Source organism: Aspergillus eucalypticola (genome assembly GCF_003184535.1).
Source record: "Aspergillus eucalypticola CBS 122712 chromosome Unknown BO83scaffold_28, whole genome shotgun sequence".
NCBI lineage: Eukaryota > Fungi > Ascomycota > Eurotiomycetes > Eurotiales > Aspergillaceae > Aspergillus > Aspergillus eucalypticola.
Genome location: NW_020290302.1, coordinates 482,703 through 502,739, shown reverse-complemented (window position 1 = coordinate 502,739; position 20,037 = coordinate 482,703). Strand labels below are relative to the sequence as shown.

The window sequence follows — 20,037 nt, the reverse complement described above, 5'->3', positions numbered from 1 at the left end:
AATAATTTATTATATAAAGATACTTTTTTAATACTATTTTATTTATTATTATTTAAAAAAAAGTAATATTCTAATTAATTATTCTATCTATAAAATATTTATTATTAGATAATCTAGAAATTATTATTATTAAATATTATTAAAATTAAATTAGTTAAAATCAGAAATTATTTTTAAATTTTTATTTTATTCTCTACTAATTTTTATGTATTTATTATAATATTTTTTAAATAAATTTTTATTTTTTTAAAAGACTATTACAGTTATAATATAATTTTTATTATAATAAATTATTTTTGTAAGTATATAATCTCTATTTTATATATTAAATATATATTTAAATAAGATTACTAGAGATAATTATTTTTAATTAGAAAAATTAGTTTATAATTAACTTTTAGAATATATTTTATAGAATCTTATAAATTAAATTATATATTTTTTACTGCATATTACTCCTAAACTAATAGACAGATAGAGATTATTAATTAATATATAATTTAATAATTTATTTCATTTATTAAATATTTCTAAAATAATTAATTAAGATTATTATTCTTAATTAATTTTATTATTATTATTCTTCTATATAAATCTACTAGATTATTATTATTTATAATGAAGAGAGATTATAAGCTTAAAATATTATTTAAATAAATATTATTTATAAATTTTTTACTGTATATAATCACCTGAGATTAGGTATAGAAATTTATTTATTAAATAAAATAAATTTAATTTTTTATTTAAAAGAATATCTAAAGAAATTTAAAATTTATAAATCTAATAAATAAATTATTAATATTATTTTAAAAATATTAATATTAATAATAAAATCTTTATTAATATAAGAAACTAGTACTAGAATTAATTTCTATATAAATTCTCTGATAATTAATATAAGCCACTTCTAATTATTAATAAAATAAAAAATATAAATAAGATTTATTTTTTTAAAAATATATAAGTATATCTAATCTTTTATTTTAAAAAAATATATTTAAAATATTTCTTAGAAATCTTTTTTTAATTAAATTCAAGATATTACTGTTCTTATTAAAAATAATAATTAAATAAAATAAGAAATTAAAAAGATAATAATTAATTAATTATATTATAATTATTTATAATATAGAATTAAATAGCTTACTTCAGATAAAATAAATTATATATAATATTTAAATAAAAATTTTAATAGTATTTTATTTTATTTATAAAATTATTATATAAAATTTTTTTCTTTTTTTTAACTTTTTAAATAACTGCTATAGTAGCTGACTGCCACTGAAACTAATAAGTTTATACTAAATTATAAAGATAATAATATATCTTTAATTAAGAATAGCCAGTCTTAAAGAGAAGATAATATAATAATAAATAATATAATTAAGATATATAATATAATTATTATTTATTTTATTTATTATATATAATCTTATTTTATTTATTTTATTTATTTTGCCTTGCTTGCTTATCTTTATTATTTATATATATTTTTCTATACTCCTTTCCTTTCCCCTCTCATATTCGATATTCTAGTTTAGACGCTCCGAATAGGATTATTTGATTAGCTCTCACACTAGGGGAGTTGTACACACAAGTGACAAGGCCAAAAAGACCATCATTACCCGCAGCTACCTGCGGACCCCTAGAATCCTGCTTATATAGACATGTATACACGGGAGTAAGTGGTCGCAACCACCAATCTATTACAAGATTTTAATTCAAAAATTATAAATTTTTCTAATAAAATATCCTGCAGGAAGCTCTGGTAAGTTAATAATAATAGAATTTATATTTTAGAATCATTATAGAATCTAATTATTTATAATATTGTTCTAAAAATCTTTACCTTAGTAAATATTATTCTATTAAACCTCTTGATTTATATGATATTAAGAAAAATAAATCAAGAATTCAAATATAATAAGCCTGCTCTAGTCTTATTTCTAATAGTAATTAATTAAATGAAATAAGTTAATAAATTAATAAGATTTTATATATTATAAATCATATTTTATTAAATATGATATCATGCTAATTAAGATTTATATAAATTAGTATTTATCACTAAAATAATAAAATAAATTATTTGAATAAAATATAATAAATTTTCATAAATTTTATGAATGTACATTCGCACATCAAAAAATTTATTTTATTTGATTATCAAGATATTTATTTGGTAAAAGAATTAATATTTATACAATTATTTTAATATCTGTTAAGATGCCGGCAGATATTATTAATTCATTTCTTTAATATTGAAATAATAACTATAAAACATTCATTCTTTATATAATAGATTATATAAATCTTAATATATTTATTTTGTATCTTATCTAAAATTATATTTTTTATATATTATTTTTTAATTATTATATAGATATAGTTTTCTAGTTTCAGGCTTAAAATATAACCAATACTTTATAAAAACCAATTATCAATAAAAAAAATAATAAGAGTAATATATTACAAGATTCTTAATAAAATATAGTAGAACAATAGACCAGTTTTTTGAAGAATTTTACTATTCAATCAATAAAATTTAAGTGCTAGCACAGAATCTAATAGATTAACTAGAATTTACTTTATTATTCATAAAACAAATTATAATTATTTCTCTTAATTCAAAAAAATAATTATTAATAGAAATTATTCTTCAATAAATCTTATTAATACCAGTTTCTATTACTAAAAATTAAAAAAATTAAGTAACTTTCACATTTAGAAGCCTCAGCTCTCTAGTCATTACAAAATTCTATAATATATCATTAATATATTTTATATATGATGTCTAGAAAACATTATTATAATTTTTAATTAATTTATCTTATTTTCACCAATTAGAACTAGGTCAAAATATTCTTTAAATTTTTGAAATTTCAAATAATCTCCTTAGTATTACAGTCATCAGTTTTTTTATTCAATAAAAATTTAGATAATATCTTAATATATTTAAATAGAATAGAGCTAATCTAGTTTTCTCTAATCATTATAATTCAAAGAATTTATTTATTAATAGTTTTCTCAGAAGATTCAGTTCAGATTATTTAATTTGAATAATTTTTAATATTATCAAGTATATATTAGAAAGATACTAATAGTCTTATTAAAGAACTGGTTATATACAGTATTCACAATTTCACTAAAATATTTAACTGTAATATTCAATATTATATGAAAGTTAATTAAATTTATCTTATTTAATATATTTAAACTAGTATTTCAAACATAAGAGAGTAAGAAAAGAAATATAAAAGAATATTCATAAATACCAAAAATAAGTAAAGTAAAATGAACAGAATAAATAATTTAAGATTATATATAATAAAGTAAAACTATATTATATGCCTCAGTCACATAATCACATTATTTGCCATCACAATAACAGCACTGATACTAGTATAGATATTATTTGTTAGTAAATAGTACAAGGGTTCTGGATATATGGATCCTTATATTATAGATATTGAAATCTTCTTTCAAATATTTTTATTTCAGCTTTTTGATCAGTCCCGTAAATGAATACATAATAAAAACTTTCATTTTTTGGAATACTTGAGATATTTATTTATATAATACTCTACTTTATCATAATTTATTCTAAATGTTTTTAATGATAATACCTTTTAATAAACTCAGAATTTCTCTGTAAATAATTGAATAATAGAATCTTGATTTTATACTTAAGAAAGGATGAAATTGAATAAATAATAAAATATAATTATATGGCTGTTATATGATCAAAACATCTAATTCATAATAAATTCAGTCTTGTCAAGCATATATTACAAAAGTTTATCATAATACATTACTAGTAATGCTTATTTGTCACGGTGCGAGCTAAGAGAGCTGTCTGCCGTGGAACCTGAACCCGAACTTGCCTGCCTGAACCCGCGATGTTTATTGATAAAGACTTATATCGTGTGCATAGTGTAAAGCCATTAGCTTTACATCCTAGTCCTTTTGCCGATAGCGCAACGGTTAGCCGCTTGGAATGTACACCCAGGTTCTGCTCCGTGACATTATTATAATATTATTGTAACTCAGCTTTAGTTTTATTAAATATTTAGATAGAAGAAGAATTAGCTGTAGATATTTATCTATTTTCATTATAATAATAAAATCCATAATAGAAATATAATTTAGCGTTAGAAAATTTCCGACTTACTCCGTTTATATTAGGATTTCTTATATAAAGTTCTGTATTAAACCTTTTATATAAACTTCTATCAAATTTTATTGGATTCTAAATAAGCCTGTATATTAGATCTTATATTAAATTCATGTATAAATACTAGTGAAAATCTCCTATATATAAAAGAATTAGGTGGTGATATTTAGAATAGTATCTTTCTTAGGGCAGGAGACGGGTGTCCCCGGTGTGAATCCTCGATTTCCGCTGCCGTTTCTCTTCTCAGGACTGACCCTCTTTACTCCACAACAACACAGCAGTGACCAGCAGTGATTTGTTTGGCAATCCAGCCTGCTGGTGCCGGACTTTGGTTTCGAACTATTCCAGACCATATTGTCTTGCATTCTTATTCTCATTCCACCTATACCTTTTGAACTATAACTCTTTGTGGGTGATTCATTAAAGGCTTGCTATCGCTGTAACAAAGCCTCTTGCATCTCCATTACACGTATGCAATAACACCTTCACCAGCTTTTCTCTCATATGCGTCTTTGGCCAGTCCTGTTCTTAGGACAACGGCAGGGGGCACTGGGTCCCAACAAACCACCAGAGACCAATATCCCAAGGCCAATAGACAACATACCGAATGAATGATCCGCAAGCACCCCATTTCGATCGTCTCTCTATAGGTACTAGTATTTCGACCCCTCAAGCTGCATCCATTGGCTGTTATTTAGTTTCAATGTTGCTCATAACAACCCCTGGATAGGCCTGTCCAGTACGTCTGTCACATACTGGCTTACTGAACGTCGTGTTCCCCGCATCCTGCTACTACCGGATTTATTCACGTCGGTCTCTTATCAAGGACCATACAAATAATCAGCTTGGGCCGCCACCGGTCAGGTCGATGTATCCAATCGAACGGGCAAAGTGCAGACTTCAAAATGCCTCAACCACCAATGTCCAACATTATACAGGTATGGCTACAGGAGTTATCATGTACATCTTCAAGCTCACGACTGTTGTCGCCTTAAAAGGACCATTTCGCGGAGAAAGCGCCAAGTTTCATCAATAAAGCCAGGTCCAGAATTGCCGAACCCGTTGTTGCTGCTTTCATAGCCGGAGGAGTAGCAGGTGCGGTGTCGAGGACACTTGTATCACCACTCGAACGTCTCAAAATCCTCCTCCAGATTCAGAGTGTCGGCAGAGAAGAATACAAATTATCCATATGGAAAGCGCTCGTCAAAATCGGAAAGGAGGAGGGATGGAGAGGCTTCATGCGCGGAAATGGCACGAACTGTATTCGCATCATTCCTTATTCAGCGGTTCAATTCGGCAGCTATAATTTCTACAAGAAGGTGAGTTGAAAATCAATCCGTACAGGCTTTGAGATTGTACGCCTCGACTGTACAATGCGTTTGAAGTGCGAATATAAGCCAGAAAGGGCGACCGGGTTGGAGATTTGATTAACGTAGACTCTAGTTCGCTGAATCTTCGCCAAATGCCGAATTATCAGCCATGCAGCGGCTTCTTTGTGGTGCCGCTGCCGGCATCACATCCGTGACAATTACTTACCCTCTTGATATTGTCAGAACTCGACTCTCTATCCAGTCAGCGTCATTTGAAGCTCTCAGTCACCGAGGGGTTGGCGAGCAGTTACCGGGCATGTTTACCACAATGGTCTTGATATATAGAAATGAAGGCGGTATTGTAGGTCTTTACCGTGGCATTGTGCCTACCGTTGCTGGTGTCGCCCCCTATGTCAGTAAGCCCGGAACGCTCATACTATACCACCTGTGACTAAGTGCATTTAGGTTGGCCTCAACTTCATGACGTATGAATCGGTCCGCAAGTATTTGACCCCTGAAGGTGATGCGACACCAGGACCCCTGCGTAAACTACTTGCCGGTGCAGTTTCTGGTGCAGTAGCACAAACATGCACATACCCATTGTAAGCCCCACCAGGAAACATCGATTGCTCCTCGTTATGATAGCTAATATGGAGGCCACGGCTTCAGCGACGTTCTCCGACGGCGCTTTCAGATTAATACAATGTCTGGGATGGGATATCAATATGCATCAATCACGGACGCCGTAAGGGCCATTGTGGCGCAAGAGGGCTTGCGTGGCCTGTTCAAAGGAATCGTGCCGAATCTTCTCAAGGTGGCTCCCAGTATGGCTAGTAGTTGGCTCAGCTTCGAGTTGACCCGGGATTTCTTAGTGGGTTTGGAGAAATGATAGATATAACATCAGTAAATATGGCCACGGCACCCCGATGAATACAAATCACACCTGGTAGATAAAACATGGTCCAACTTTTCTTTTTCACCAAAGAAAACTTCTTTGTTAGGTGACGGTACGTATCATATACCCTCTTTGACCTTGCCGCTATGCATTGCGCAATTTTCCCAATGTCGGGCGATGGCTATGTTCGGCAGAGTGCCCCTCGATTATTACGCATATGGAAATAACTAAAATATGTAACATAAAGATAAAAACCTTCGCAGAGCATTGTTTGATGTAAGGACTTTGATTTGTATAGAATATGATAGTTGACACGGTAGGTCAAGTGAGCTGGAGTGGGTTATGCTAGACTATGCGGGGTAAAAGTGGGAAAGATGCAACATATTTATGGATCATAAGCCTACGGACTACGGAGTACACTATAGAATTTGTTAGAGGAAGGGCACACGCCTACAGATACGAAAGATGTGTGGTCCAGAGGGGAACCGGAGGGATCGCTCATTAATGAATCAACAGTATGTGAGGTCAACGTCCAATGATAAATGATAGCAGAATAAATGGAGCTCCCCACTAAAACTATAATTTATTTAGCACACAGTGCTAGGATAGTCAGGATTTAAACTGGAGTAACTAGTACAATGAACGGTTTATGCCTTGAATATTGGGCATCAAATGATCTTGGCTACCGTATTGGGACTAGTGTAGGGCTCAACCCGCACACACCGTGCATCTGAAAATCGTAGATTGAAAACCTCACCAGCTTCACCTTGACTACGGGTGCGATAGCCAGCCAACTTTCAGGTGTCCCATCAATAACAGCAGCCATGGGTACGTTCAATTTGACGTGGTGATATATTCATTCGCCGAAGAATTTCGCGGGTTGCGACTTCTCTTTTGGCTCAACACCATGGACAGTTCCTATTCTCACTTGGCGAATACTGATTTTGGGATACAGGTATCGACTTGGACCGCCACCATGTGCGCGGCACCCATCGCAAGGCGCCCAAGAGCGAGAACGTTTACCTGCAAGTCTTGGTGAAGCTTTACCGCTTCCTCGCCCGTATGTCTCCGCCTTTTATGTGCAACCGATTTTCAGCCATGGGAAACTGATGGGTGGTGGAAATTTTGCAGGTCGTACGGAATCCAACTTCAACAAGGTCGTCTTGCGCCGCCTTTTCATGTCCAGGATCAACCGCCCCCCCGTTTCGCTCTCGCGCATTGTTTCCAATGTGACCGACTCCCACAAGGGCAAGACCATCGTTGTGATCGGCACCATCACTGACGACAACCGTCTTCTTACTGTCCCCAAGCTGTCCATTGCTGCCCTTCGCTTTACTGCTACTGCTAGGGCCAGGATTGAGAAGGCCGGTGGTGAGACCTTGACTCTGGACCAGCTTGCTCTGCGTGCCCCTACTGGAGCGAACACTCTCCTCCTCCGCGGACCCAAGAATGCTCGGGAGGCAGTGAAGCACTTCGGTTTCGGCCCTCACAGCCACAAGGCATGTTATATACCCTACGCACAAATATGGTTTGCATAACTAACCTTGAATAGAAACCCTACGTCCGCAGCAAGGGACGTAAGTTTGAGAGAGCCCGTGGACGCAGAAGGTCTCGCGGTTTCAAGGTGTAAGGAACGCTGGTTAAATATTTTCCGTTTCTTGTGTCTGGTAGCGGTTCATCGTGCTGGTGATGACGACTTGCGGAATCATGCATGCCTAGGAGTCTTCCTTGCCGGCCGTTGCTCCAACGTTTTATTAGAATGCCCGATGCCAGACCGAATATTATGAGGGTTCCAGGCGAGCTTAACTGGATGAAAATGAAAATGGAGTTAAATCATTGAATACCTATAAATTTCTCTATTGTTGTTCTATATATTACAATGGTAGAACTTCATGTTTCCACTTTTTACCCCCAACACCATCGAAGTAGTCTCCTGCTCTATGCCCATCACCCCGAACCAGGTACTTGTAAATCGTGAGACCATCTAGTCCCACGGGACCTCTGGAATGGATCTTATTGGTGCTGATCCCGACCTCTGTGCCAAAGCCATACCTCATACCGTCTGCAAATCTTGTTGAAGCATTCCAGAAAACACCGGCACTGTCGATACTGCTCATGAAGTAATCCGCAGTGGCCTTTGACTTGGTCAAGATTATGTCGGTATGCTTTGAGGAATGGGTATTGATATGGTCGATCGCTGCATCAACACCTGAACCGGGAGCAGATGCAGGTATCGTTTTGATAGCAAGGATCAGATCCAGAAACTCTGTATTATAGTCGGACTCGACGGCATCCACGATAGAGTTCATGTCCGCAGAGTCTAAAGTATCCGCCAGCGCACCTTTCGAGGGTTCGTCACACTTCAAAGTAACACCCTTTGCCACGAGGGCCTTGGCAACAGTAGGTAGTATGGTCCTCAAAACAGCTTCATTCACCAGCAGGGTCTCCAGAGAGTTGCAAGCGGCCGGATAATCCGTCTTGGAATCGACGAGCACTTTAACAGAAACGTCCAGGTCCGCGTCATGATGTACGTAAGCGGAGCAAAGGCCATCTGCGTGGCCTAATACTGGAATTTTGGTGTTGTCTTTGACGAAGCGAACAAGGTCATTCGACCCGCGAGGGATGACTAAATCAATCAAAGTATCTTGGGCCAGCAAGGAAGAAACCACGTCTCTGGTCTGTACGAGCTGGATGGAGGACTTGGGAACGCGAGTGCTCGATATGGCTTGAGAAATCACCGTCGATATTGCGACGAAAGATTCAGTTGATTCTTTCCCGCCTGTTATTTATGGTCAGCAATGCATGAAAACCTAGAGCGGGTATGTGACTGAAACCTTTTAGGATAGCTGCATTGCCAGACTTGATAGATAAGGCAGCAATATTTGCGATCACCTCAGGGCGAGCTTCGAAAATTATCAACAACACCCCAATGGGACAGCTCACCCTCTCCAATGTAAGTCCATCATCGAGCAGTGTCCTCAGAGTCACGTTTCCAACTTCGACAGGTCAGAACGCGCACACTAAAACAATCGAGTATTCTTACTTGGATCGGTCAAATCCCGCACACTGAGGATTCCTTGCAACATATCATCATATTTCCCCGGCCTTGATAAGTCAAGCCTCTTCAAGACACTAGAATTCAAATCCCCATCCTCCGCGGCACGGCTTGCCAATGCGACATCCTTTGCGTTGGCGGCTAGGATGGCATCCTTATTAGCCAAAAGACCCTCATACAGCGCCGTTAATGCTTCATTGCGCTCAGCGTTCGATAGGACCGCTAGCCGTCTAGCAGCTACGGATGCAGTGCTTGCGATACTGCCGGCAGAAGACTGGGTAAGCGACATTTGCTAGATTTCACTAAGGAAAATGTAAGACATTGGGTAAGAACACGGGAAGTGAGGGGTCACGGCTTGAAGTTGGTAATATTACCTAAGCAACCAGTAGACTTTCAGTACTAGTTAGTATGTACCCCGTGCACCGAGAAAGTATCCGTTTCGGCCTCTTTGGCTAGTTAATGTTTTGCCCATACTCGGCATTCCGCAATTCATCAGAAATTGACCAGCACATGTGTACCTACAAATTAGGCCTGATGACGTCGGTGAATGCCCCTTTCAACAGGTTATTGTTTGACATCACGCTCAGTAGCTTTCTACTGTCAGTAAATGTCGGCCCGATGCCTACAACAACTGTTCTGTTGTGCTGCTGTAACAAGCTATTCTAAACCACAGCATATCATGGTTGAATATTACACTGATATCACACTCTTTCCCTTGCTCCTTGAGTACTAGTAGTATTCCTAGTCTCTACGTATTTAAATCTGGCGGGGGATACGACATACTTAGTGCCTCACGAACCATGAGTGTGGCTTTTGGTGTTAAAAAATCGGTCATATTGGTAAGTGAAGTGAAGCAGTGGTGAGTATTCCACGTATGTACTACTAGTTCTGTATCTTACCCTTGATTTGTACTGAGGCAAGGTGGTTGCGAGTAAGCTAGTCTGCTCTATTTAGCTGTTGTAGCTAAGGTGCATGCACCGTGTATGAGGTAATAAGTGGGTGGTACTGTCAAGTACTACTACTATCACTACTACAACTACTACAACTACTACTACCACTTCCCCCTTCAACAACCCGCCGCGCTCATCTTTCGTCCTTTATCTGCACTCAACTGGCCACTACTCAGCTACAGGTCGTACAACCCACAGAAGATGGCAGAGATTCTCGCACATCTCACTTCGGCGTCATCTGAACTTCGTACAATAAACAATACGCGCGATGAAAGATATGACACACAAATGCGTGACCTGGTTGCATACATTAACAATTGCGATAAGGATCTTGACACTCAATATCTACTAGATGTAAGCACGGCCAGAATCTTCGCGGGTGAGGGTGGAAGGGCATGGCTAGTGGATTCTTATGCAAGACAGTATATAAGGCATGCTTACGAATATGACCATTTACATCGCAGAACCTCGATCCATCCCAGCACACGTTATCCTACCTCTTGATTCTCAATATTCACGTCGACAGTCTACAAAAACGGACAAAGGAAAATGTGCCAGACGAGATCAAGCCAGGGAATGATTTATGGGCTGGAGTGGCCTATTTTCTTCAACATTTTGATCCAATCCAGGTCCGGTATGCTGGCTATGAGTGGCGCCGACTTGTTGAACTCCTGGCACAAGCTGCTGAAGTTACTGCGAAGGTAGGCGCCCTCCAAGCCAACATGAATTGTTTAATTGCTTTATAGTTGACCTCCAATAGCCGTTCCTAGCGGTCCAAGTGATAAAGGAGGCATTGCTTCGACTAAACTCACCTGGTGTCCTTACATCATTACATGTTACGTTCCTCAGACTTACTCTCCTTTCCAAGTCTTATCATCATGCTTTACCGGTTATGGAAAGATGGGTTTTCCAGTTTCCCACCAGTTCAGTCCAAGCCTACCGCAAGCATATCAGTCGTCCGTTGTGTTCCGAAGACACTTTCGGCGATACGTTCATCTCCGATGCATCTGGCTTCTCTGCAAAGCTGACATACAGAGATCATATGAGATTTTTCCTGTATGGCGCAATGATTTACCTGGCCTTAAAGGAATGGGATAAGGCGTTACATTGGCTAAGCATCGTCATATCGTCTCCTGTCAATGACTCTGTCAGCAAAATAATGATCGAAGGCTATAAGAAGTGGATATTAGCTAGCTTGCTGGCGCACGGAAAGGTTGTCAACTTGCAACGAAGCACCCGAATTATGCCTTTGACTGACATACGCTACTGTTATAGTTGATCTCATCGCCTAGAGTGATCTCTGCACACGTCTTGAAAGTATATCAAACGTTAACAAAACCCTACGCATCCTTGGTCGACGCTTTTGAGAGGGGCGACTATCCAAGGTTGAGAGCTGAGATCGACATTGGTCGGTCAGTTTGGCGTACTGTACGTTAGCAGATGGGAGTACAATTGTCACGTATCGGTTAGACTGACATTCTTCTAGGACAATAATGAGGGCCTAGTCTCTCAGCTGTTCTACGCTTACAATTCGTTTCTTGTTATCAAGCTTGGCAGGACTTTCTCGGCTCTCACTGCAGCGGATGTGGCACAACGCACGCTTGCACCATTGGCACTTTCTGCAAATATCGAAGACTTCGTGGCGTTGCTCGTAATGTCTGGCACCCTCAGCGCTACGCTACTGCATCTGCATGGTCAAGCAGATGCAACAATGCTTCGGTTTTTTGCGCGCCGGGAATCGTACCTCAATAGTGAATTACTGATGCGAAGACGATTGGTTGAAGAGGCTCGGGTACTGGGACTAATAACGAAAGATGCTAACCAATGTAGCAGTGAGTTGCAGCTGGGAAATGAAAGTCTTCAAGTCTTATCTAGAAATCAGAGGTGGCCTGATGCTTCAAGGGTCAGTGGCGATGCTGTTGGAGAACTAAATGGTGGTCTGGAAATTGATGAAGACATCATGGGAGATGGTACCTGAAGTACAAGGAAACATCGGTGAACGTCATGCCGAACTTACCCATGTCCAATAGCGGATCTAGAAACAGGACCCCAAGCCGACCTTTCCTAACAGTCCTGCATATGTAAGGTCCGCCTATCATGGCGCGTTCGATACAACAATTGATGATTTCCTCTCTTGTTCAAATCACTGCCTCCTAGGGAATATGCTGGCATTATCATCAACAGCCAACATATAAGCTGCGATGTCTACCATATAGCTCTTTTGCCACACAGTATACTAATTAGATAAAAGTATGGTCATAGTACGGAGCACGCATCAATGGCCCTAGCTCAAGAAAATCAGAGGAATCCGCGTGAAGAGTGAATGATCTACGCCCGTAGCTCATGCGTTCGACGCTTGTGTCTTAGGTTACATAAGTTGGACATCACGCGCTGGCGTTTAACCCTTCTCTTACATGTCTTGGTTAAGTGCGAAGCAGATAGAACTACCATTTATTCCATGTATGTAGGTCGAACTATGATCAGCATGCAACACTATGTCCAAATTTGCTATGCAGCCCCCCCGGGCCTCCTACAAAGCATTTGCGACATCATGAAATGGCACACGTCTTCATCAGACCAATAGCTGAGATGGCTAGCAATACTAGCAATCATTGATATATCGAAGGCCCCCCTGTGACAGATCAGCGTTCTGTAATTAGATTCGAGATATTGTAAAGCATCCAAAGTGATAAGCAGGTGCCTTACTCTTGTATACTATAGTCGACCCTTCCATTGGAGTTCAATGTCCTCACTTTCGCATCTTCAATCATAAGTCTCCTCCCATGATGATCGGTCCCAAGTGATTCAAACGAGTCCCCTACGTTGCTCAGAGAATCCCTCGGCTTGCCGCCCTCCCCGGCCTTACGATAACCCTCATAGAGTGTTTCTAAATTTGAGTCAATGAGAGTAGGATTTCTGATATCTTCTGTTTGATGAGAAGAGCCGGGGTCAGCTGATGATTGTGATTTGTGGGCATGCAGAGTTGTATTAAGGCCTACTTCGGAGGATGCAGTATCTTCCGAAGTAAGACCAAGGCTTCGGTTAAGCAAACTGCTTGCGACACCAGATGTGAAGTTCGTCCACAATGACCCCACACTTTGTCCGACACGACTGCTAATCAATGATAGACTCTGACCCGATGTCGTCCAAATTCCTCTCTTGACTGACGGCAATGGCTGAGGTTTGAGTGATGACATTGCTGGCGAAATGAGAGGCTCTAGACGGTAACTAACCGGGTCAGAAGGATGGAAAATATTGAACAATTGTCGGCATTTTGGAGAGGATATTGAAGTCAGAGTGTGATGCTGAAGCTTGTCATTCCCATAATCATGAAGCACAGAAGAGCTAGATTGCGACTTGACTGTCCCACTTTCGCCTTCGGGACGGGTTGATGATGCATGTTGCCTCTGTGGTCGCCCAGCAATGGTTTTTCCCTTGAGCATCTGGAACAGTGCTATTGGAGACCCCAAACAGAATAAATCATCACAATTAAAGTCCAAATTATCGCCCTGGATTACTTTATCATGATCCTCGTCATAGCCACAATGCGAGGCTTCAGTAGGCCGTGAATTTTGCTGTTCATGACAAAGTATATCAAAAAGGATGGCGCTTCCAAGTGAATGCCCACAAAGGCTTACAGAGCCACGGAAAGAAGGGTTTCGCTTTTTGAAAAGGTCCAAAATCCGGTTGCACTCCTGCTTGACTATCCGAGAGATATGCTCACAGTAATCACTTTGGTAGAGAAGCACATCCATCGCCAAATCTGAGATGAGCCCTCGAACTGCAGGAATATTGTCGAGTGTTATATCGGACAAGCTCGGATATGGGGTGCTCTCGGAGTCTTTCGCATCGCCCAGATCGAATTCTGTACGGGATTGGTGCTCCTTTTGATATGGGAAGTCCAGAAGATGTCTCCAGCACCTGGAACCTATTAGCCCTGGCACGCTAATAGTCCTCCCGGAAAATTAATTGTGAAGATGGGGGAAATGTCTAATGGTGGTGGGACAAAGGTCAAAGCACATAATCAACTTTGAGACACAAGGCAGGGTGCTACTTACACCGGGAGAACCTGGATGCGGCAGTTTTCGTGCTTGTCCGGAAAATCAGAGTTAAGAGCCTGAAGATCAGGAGAGGCTCTGTAGACACTCTTTAGAGTTTTGCGCAAAACGTTGATGTCGTGTATGAAGTTAACACTCTCTAGACGCATGCCAAGTCGCTGACCGATTCCATGAGTGACCAAGACTAGGTGATCGATTCCCCGATCTTTATCCTCAACCTTCCTGGAATCCTCCATTTCCCTTTGTGCTTGCTTGCGTGCTCGCTCTTCGAGCTCAGCCATATCCGTTGAAACGCGCTGCTCAACAGTCGGTTTTTCCTCGACCGAGATACCTTCATCGTCCGATGTTTGGTAACGAGACGTAAATGGTCCACCCATCTGTGAAACTGTCCTTTCTTGAGTATCCCCAGGCAAGACCTCTTGTAATTCTTCCCCAGATGATTTCATTTCGACGCAGCTCTTATCCTCCGCCTCTTTCTGTTTGTTCGTTTCGTTATAGCCACGTACGAGCTTCGTCCCTGGAATGCCACCAAGCTTTTGATAGACCGTTGTGCTCACCCTGGACATGAAATCGTCGTTCACCAGTAACGCTGTCTTAGAATCCTGATAAGTCACTATACTATTCATATAAGCACCAAACAGACGGTACGTTTCAGGTTCATTCCTAGCCACAGGAGTTGTATGCCCCGAATTCTCGGACTCATTGGAAGAACCAGGTACTGTAGGCAAAGTAAGCCTCTAACTTCGCGAAGACATATATTCAATATTACCTTTTTCATTGTCATTTGTTCTCACAGGAAACTTAGCAGAATAGGTAGGGCTTGTATACCGCCATGGCTTTGACTTGAGATAACCCTCTTCAAGCTGGGTAGCCAAGTTTTCTTCACATGGTTTTGTTGTCGACCCGTCTTGAAAAAACCAAGTTCCGCGACGAACTTCGTAGACGGGGCCTATCCAGTAGGCCGGCCGAAGCTCCCTTTGTTCAATGATAACATCAAAAAGCGAGTCTTCATTCACAGGAACCTTGGTCGGCTCGGACGACGCACCTCCTACGGACCTGCTGTATGAGTCATGCTCGTTCTCGACATCAGACTGTAAAAGTGCTTGAAATGCATCTTCGACGGCTTCAGAGTCTCTGGAAATGAACGGGACAAACTTCTTCGGGGGCGCTAAAGGTTTCGAGTCACCTTTTTGATCGCGGGCCCCGGGCTTCCATTTGGGCGAATCCACAGCATAGAACCACCTAACCTTAAGTGGAGGACAGTCTTTGGGGTAGCGACGCGGACTCAACCCGTGTCTATGTGACACTGTATGGTCCTCTCCTCGAGAACGTTGTAGGAGGTCTTTCGTACCGTTGTCGGGCTGCGGGGTCGTACTTCTAGGGGGTTTACCCGGAGTAAAGGCCCCAAAGAAAGTCCCCTTTTGACTGTCCTTTGACATCAAGCTCTTAAGAGCCCGGTATGACGGAGCACGAGCCAATGCGTTTGGTAGCGAGCAAATGCGATGGCTATTGAATATGGTGACAAGGCGGTTAGCATAGAAGAAGGCCACGTAGTTAGACTGCGCGATGGTGATATAGCCAATACGTGAGGTAGACCAAAGATACTTCAGAGGATCAAAGCGCTAGATTGGTGTATTCTGACCAGATATAGATCTATTCACCGTTGTTCTCCTCGTGCTTATACTGTCTTTAGTGCGTGGTCAAATAAGCATCTCAGAGCCTAGATGACGTGAAGCTGCACCGAATTCTTGGCAAAGCCGAGCTCCAGGGTTGCAAGGAAACGACCATTTAATCGGGACACATTTACAGTAAGTCGCCGGCGTGGCAATGAGGAAACCCATGAAGCAGACATCGACCGACTGGACTGCATTTAGATCCTGTCAGGGGCTACGCTACTGTATATCTACAAGATAGGCTAGTTACCCCATTCTCGACCTAGGATCACCTCAATAGACTAGCAGGAATAAAACTGCGTACGGACTGGTAACTACTTACTATTTACTACTCCGTAGTACTGACCACCGCAAAGACCGTAATTACCATATAATACAGCAGAAAGTATGGCCGTGCTGATCATCGGGTGCCACGCGATTTATTTTTCATCCATCCATGACCATGATGGTGCAAATGAGCCTTAGAATGACCAGGACTACAACCTTCAGATCCATCCATGTCATGGAATAATTCTGTAGGTGTTCATATTGCTAACTAATGAAGAGATCTGAACATACAAGGTGATCGAGCCTTACCTGTCGGCTAATAACTACAAACAAAAGCAGTACGTAGCAGTACTACTCCGTATTCGCAACCCCCACCTTTATTTCCCCACTTTCCTAGTAGGTAGAGGAAAATAGCGCAACTACGTACCTAGGTGCCTAAGTACGCCGTGCTTACTCCATTATATTAGTGCCGAGTGAAGACTGCCAACTTCTTCTTGTACCCATCTTTGATTCGAATTACATCATCAGATCGGTGACCCCTTCTATACTGCTATATTCATACGCTCACAAACCCTATTGTAATACCATTGACGTCTCCTCACTCAGCTCTTAACTTGCCAAAGTACCTGAGCAAACCCCCTGAGGATGAACGTGATCAAACTCCAAAGGCAAGTCGATGGCTCCGATAGAAAACCCCACCATTCGAGATATTGCCCGGCGCCGACTGACTCTGCAGCGCAGAAAATATCCCCAGTTCGAGCAGTCGGAGATTTTCTCTCTCCAAGATGCTTTTCGAAAGCTGGATGTTGATGATAAAGGCTCCTTAGACGAGGCAACCGTTATTAAAGCCACCCAACAATCAGAACGAAAGCCCTATGATGTTGTGCGTCAGGCCTTGAAAGAAGTTGAACTCGACAGCTCTCGCCGAGTCGAGCTCGAAGATTATGTGGACGTCAGTATGCCACTGTCGCTGTGCTCTTTTGGTCGTCCCTCTGTCCTGTGGTCGCTAAGACAAATCTCAACAGCTCATTTCTAAACTCCGCTTTGCCTCGACGCAGAACCAGGCGGCTTCGGCTCCTGCACCAGTCCTTCCGGGTAATGGAGCCGGCCCGTCTCGACATGTCTCCAAAGGCAGTATAGGAGGCAGGATTCATGTCCAAGGTTCCTCGGCGAATGTGACACATACGATTAACGAGGATGAGAGAACAGAATTCACTAGGCACATAAATGCTGTTCTTGCTGGTGATCCAGACATTGGTCACTCCCTACCCTTTCCTACCGACACGTTCGAAATGTTCGATAAATGTAAGGACGGCTTGGTGTTGGCGAAATTGATCAATGATAGTGTCCCGGACACTATTGATGAGCGCGTTTTGAACAAAGCCGGGAAGAAGATCAAAGAACTGAATGCATTCCATATGACGGAAAACAACAACATCGTGATCAATTCAGCCAAGGGTATTGGCTGTTCTGTTGTGAACATAGGAAGCGGCGACATCATAGAAGTGCGTGAGCACCTTATTCTGGGATTGATCTGGCAGATTATCCGCCGTGGTCTTTTGGGCAAGATTGATATCAAATTGCACCCTGAACTGTACAGGCTCCTGGAGGAAGATGAAACTTTGGAGCAGTTCCTACGCCTTCCACCGGAGCAGATTCTTCTACGTTGGTTCAATTATCATCTGAAGAACGCAAAATGGAACAGAAGGTATCTTGCACTCTCCTGGCAGGAGGTTTCCAGCTGTGAAACTACAACCAAACCTACAATCCTAGAGATGCAGCCGACTAACTCTGTTATAGGGTGACAAATTTCTCATCTGATGTTAAGGATGGTGAAAATTACACCGTGCTTCTGAATCAATTGGCCCCAGAGACCTGCTCGCGGAGTCCTCTTCAGACCCAGGATGTTCTTCAGAGGGCAGAACAAGTCTTGACGAATGCGGACAAACTGGGCTGTCGGAAGTTCCTGACACCCTCCTCGCTCGTCGCAGGGAACCCTAAACTGAACCTTGCTTTTGTGGCGAATTTATTTAACACTATTCCAGGCCTCGACCCAATCACCGAAGAAGAGAAGCTCGAAGTTGAAGATTTTGATGCTGAGGGTGAGCGGGAAGCCAGAGTTTTCACCCTGTGGCTCAACTCTCTCGACGTACATCCCGCTGTCAATTCTCTATTTGATGATCTTAGGGATGGAACTGTATTGCTGCAAGCATACGACAAAGTGATGCCTGGCAGTGTCAACTGGAGACACGTCAATAAGCCTCCGGCTTCCGGGGGAGAAATGATGCGCTTCAAGGCAGTGGAGAATACTAACTACGCCACTGAGCTTGGGAAACACGTGGGATTTTCCTTGGTAGGTGTACAAGGAGCGGATATTACTGATGGTCAGCGAACTCTCACGCTTGGTTTGGTTTGGCAACTAATGCGCCGGGATATCACAAATACACTCTCGGGCCTAGCCAAACGTATGGGCAAGCGCGAGATAACAGATTCGGAGATGATCAAATGGGCAAACGAAATGTCGCACCGCGGTGGCAGATCCTCATCGATACGCAACTTTAAGGACCAGTCGATCGCTTCAGGCCTTTTCCTCCTTGACGTGCTCAATGGCATGAAGAGTAGCTATGTCGACTACGATCTCGTAACGCCTGGTCGGAACGACGAGGAGGCATACGCAAACGCGAAACTGAGCATCAGCATAGCGCGAAAGCTAGGTGCCACAATTTGGTTGGTACCTGAAGATATTTGCCAAGTGCGCTCTCGCCTGGTGACTACTTTTATCGGTAAGTTCCAAAAGCTTTGGCCTGTGGCGAGCAGCATCTATCCTACTAACACCATATGACTAGGCTCTCTGATGGCCACGTACGAAAAGATGCAGTGATGGCTCGGTAAAGATGTACACCAGCGGTGCACCGCGCTTTTTCCTATCTACTCCTTTGTGAATTCTTACTGTCTTCAAAGTATATGTACGTACTAGTCATGATGCAGACAATAACAAGATGCTTCAATCCCCACCATCTTGGAATGGCTGTATGTAAGACAGAATTTGTGTACGAATATGGGCATTCCCACATGCCATACTTCCTATTGCCTCGATAGCCGATAATCCTGACTCTACAACTGCAAAGTCGTCCTAGTCATTCCACCAAGTGCAAGGAAAACATAGACTAGAGTGTAGCCTTCAGTCCAAACTCGTGATACGGCAGGTCAATACTTCATTCATGTCTTCCGGATTTCTCTTACCTTGTATTCTCCCCACAAACAAAAATGACGACCAATTCTACATACTACAGAGTTACGAATCGTTTTCGAAGCGGTGTTGCAGGATATGCACGAAGTCGACCGATCTTCCGAGACGGTAAAGGTCAATGATCATCGACTATATTAGAATGCGAGCTCAAGACGGATAACGGATCGCTGTTGATCGTGACGAAAGGACGAGACAGTCTGGCGATACGATAAACAAGAAAAAGGCCCGCTCGACGTTCGTTCGGTCATGATTCGAGCTGCTGACCATGATAAATACCAATGTTAAGCAATAGTACCAAAGCTCCAATGCCTCGTATCTTTGCGCCAGCACTTCCAGGAGTTGGCCCCTTCGCGTTCTCTCTCTGCTAATGAACACTGCAATTTAGAAGGATTAAATGGCAAA

General features: G+C 41.0%; 6 protein-coding genes across 6 annotated transcripts; 4 read left to right on the top strand and 2 right to left on the bottom strand.

Annotated features, from left to right (window-relative positions):
• Positions 1 to 5,082: 5,082 nt before the first annotated feature.
• Positions 5,083 to 8,104, top strand: BO83DRAFT_411056 (solute carrier family 25 member 42; the record flags this gene model as incomplete). The annotated part of the gene is made up of 8 exons (XM_025534273.1): positions 5,083 to 5,115; positions 5,176 to 5,496; positions 5,621 to 5,899; positions 5,953 to 6,089; positions 6,157 to 6,362; positions 7,338 to 7,442; positions 7,514 to 7,881; positions 7,935 to 8,104. 8 exons carry the CDS (start codon positions 5,083 to 5,085, stop codon positions 8,010 to 8,012), a joined length of 1,527 nt encoding a protein of 508 aa, XP_025384438.1. The 3' UTR covers positions 8,013 to 8,104.
• Positions 8,105 to 8,256: 152 nt separating this feature from the next.
• BO83DRAFT_402138 (glutamate-5-semialdehyde dehydrogenase) lies at positions 8,257 to 9,726 on the bottom strand (the record flags this gene model as incomplete). Its single annotated transcript, XM_025533510.1, has 3 exons — positions 8,257 to 9,161; positions 9,193 to 9,378; positions 9,426 to 9,726. The coding sequence occupies 3 exons, from the start codon at positions 9,724 to 9,726 to the stop codon at positions 8,257 to 8,259; spliced, it is 1,392 nt and encodes a 463-aa protein (XP_025384437.1).
• Positions 9,727 to 10,412: 686 nt separating this feature from the next.
• BO83DRAFT_411054 (putative COP9 subunit 3) lies at positions 10,413 to 12,659 on the top strand. Its single transcript, XM_025534272.1, has 5 exons — positions 10,413 to 10,741; positions 10,852 to 11,088; positions 11,148 to 11,600; positions 11,663 to 11,815; positions 11,874 to 12,659. Exons 1-5 carry the CDS (start codon positions 10,589 to 10,591, stop codon positions 12,363 to 12,365), a joined length of 1,488 nt encoding a protein of 495 aa, XP_025384436.1. The 5' UTR covers positions 10,413 to 10,588; the 3' UTR covers positions 12,366 to 12,659.
• BO83DRAFT_124949 (uncharacterized protein) lies at positions 12,539 to 13,030 on the top strand. The gene has a single exon (XM_025526057.1). The coding sequence runs from the start codon at positions 12,711 to 12,713 to the stop codon at positions 12,969 to 12,971; it is 261 nt and encodes an 86-aa protein (XP_025384435.1). The 5' UTR covers positions 12,539 to 12,710; the 3' UTR covers positions 12,972 to 13,030.
• On the bottom strand, positions 13,020 to 16,319 carry BO83DRAFT_368472 (DDHD family phospholipase). The gene is made up of 4 exons (XM_025529826.1): positions 15,215 to 16,319; positions 14,446 to 15,163; positions 14,026 to 14,308; positions 13,020 to 13,962 (listed from the first exon to the last, which is right to left on the bottom strand). The coding sequence occupies exons 1-4, from the start codon at positions 15,882 to 15,884 to the stop codon at positions 13,090 to 13,092; spliced, it is 2,544 nt and encodes an 847-aa protein (XP_025384434.1). The 5' UTR covers positions 15,885 to 16,319; the 3' UTR covers positions 13,020 to 13,089.
• Positions 16,320 to 16,858: 539 nt separating this feature from the next.
• Positions 16,859 to 19,514, top strand: sac6 (fimbrin). The gene is made up of 5 exons (XM_025528753.1): positions 16,859 to 17,053; positions 17,127 to 17,341; positions 17,411 to 18,093; positions 18,186 to 19,168; positions 19,232 to 19,514. The coding sequence occupies exons 2-5, from the start codon at positions 17,330 to 17,332 to the stop codon at positions 19,264 to 19,266; spliced, it is 1,713 nt and encodes a 570-aa protein (XP_025384433.1). The 5' UTR covers positions 16,859 to 17,053; positions 17,127 to 17,329; the 3' UTR covers positions 19,267 to 19,514.
• The last annotated feature ends 523 nt before the right edge of the window (positions 19,515 to 20,037 follow it).

Bases quoted from the DNA above. Each gene is read 5' to 3' on its own strand.
- BO83DRAFT_124949 (XM_025526057.1), top strand. From the start codon at position 12,711: ATGATCTACGCCCGTAGCTCATGCGTTCGACGCTTGTGTCTTAGGTTA.
- sac6 (XM_025528753.1), top strand. The intron at 18,094-18,185 runs GTATCTTGCACT...ACTCTGTTATAG, and splicing joins AACGCAAAATGGAACAGAAG to GGTGACAAATTTCTCATCTG. The intron at 19,169-19,231 runs GTAAGTTCCAAA...CCATATGACTAG, and splicing joins CCTGGTGACTACTTTTATCG to GCTCTCTGATGGCCACGTAC.
- BO83DRAFT_368472 (XM_025529826.1), bottom strand. From the start codon at position 15,884: ATGTCAAAGGACAGTCAAAAGGGGACTTTCTTTGGGGCCTTTACTCCG. The intron at 15,164-15,214 runs GTAATATTGAAT...CTTTGCCTACAG, and splicing joins AACAAATGACAATGAAAAAG to TACCTGGTTCTTCCAATGAG. The intron at 13,963-14,025 runs GTAAGCCTTTGT...TGTCATGAACAG, and splicing joins ACCCTTCTTTCCGTGGCTCT to CAAAATTCACGGCCTACTGA.
- BO83DRAFT_411054 (XM_025534272.1), top strand. From the start codon at position 10,589: ATGGCAGAGATTCTCGCACATCTCACTTCGGCGTCATCTGAACTTCGT. The intron at 11,089-11,147 runs GTAGGCGCCCTC...GACCTCCAATAG, and splicing joins CTGCTGAAGTTACTGCGAAG to CCGTTCCTAGCGGTCCAAGT. The intron at 11,816-11,873 runs GTACGTTAGCAG...ACATTCTTCTAG, and splicing joins GTCGGTCAGTTTGGCGTACT to GACAATAATGAGGGCCTAGT.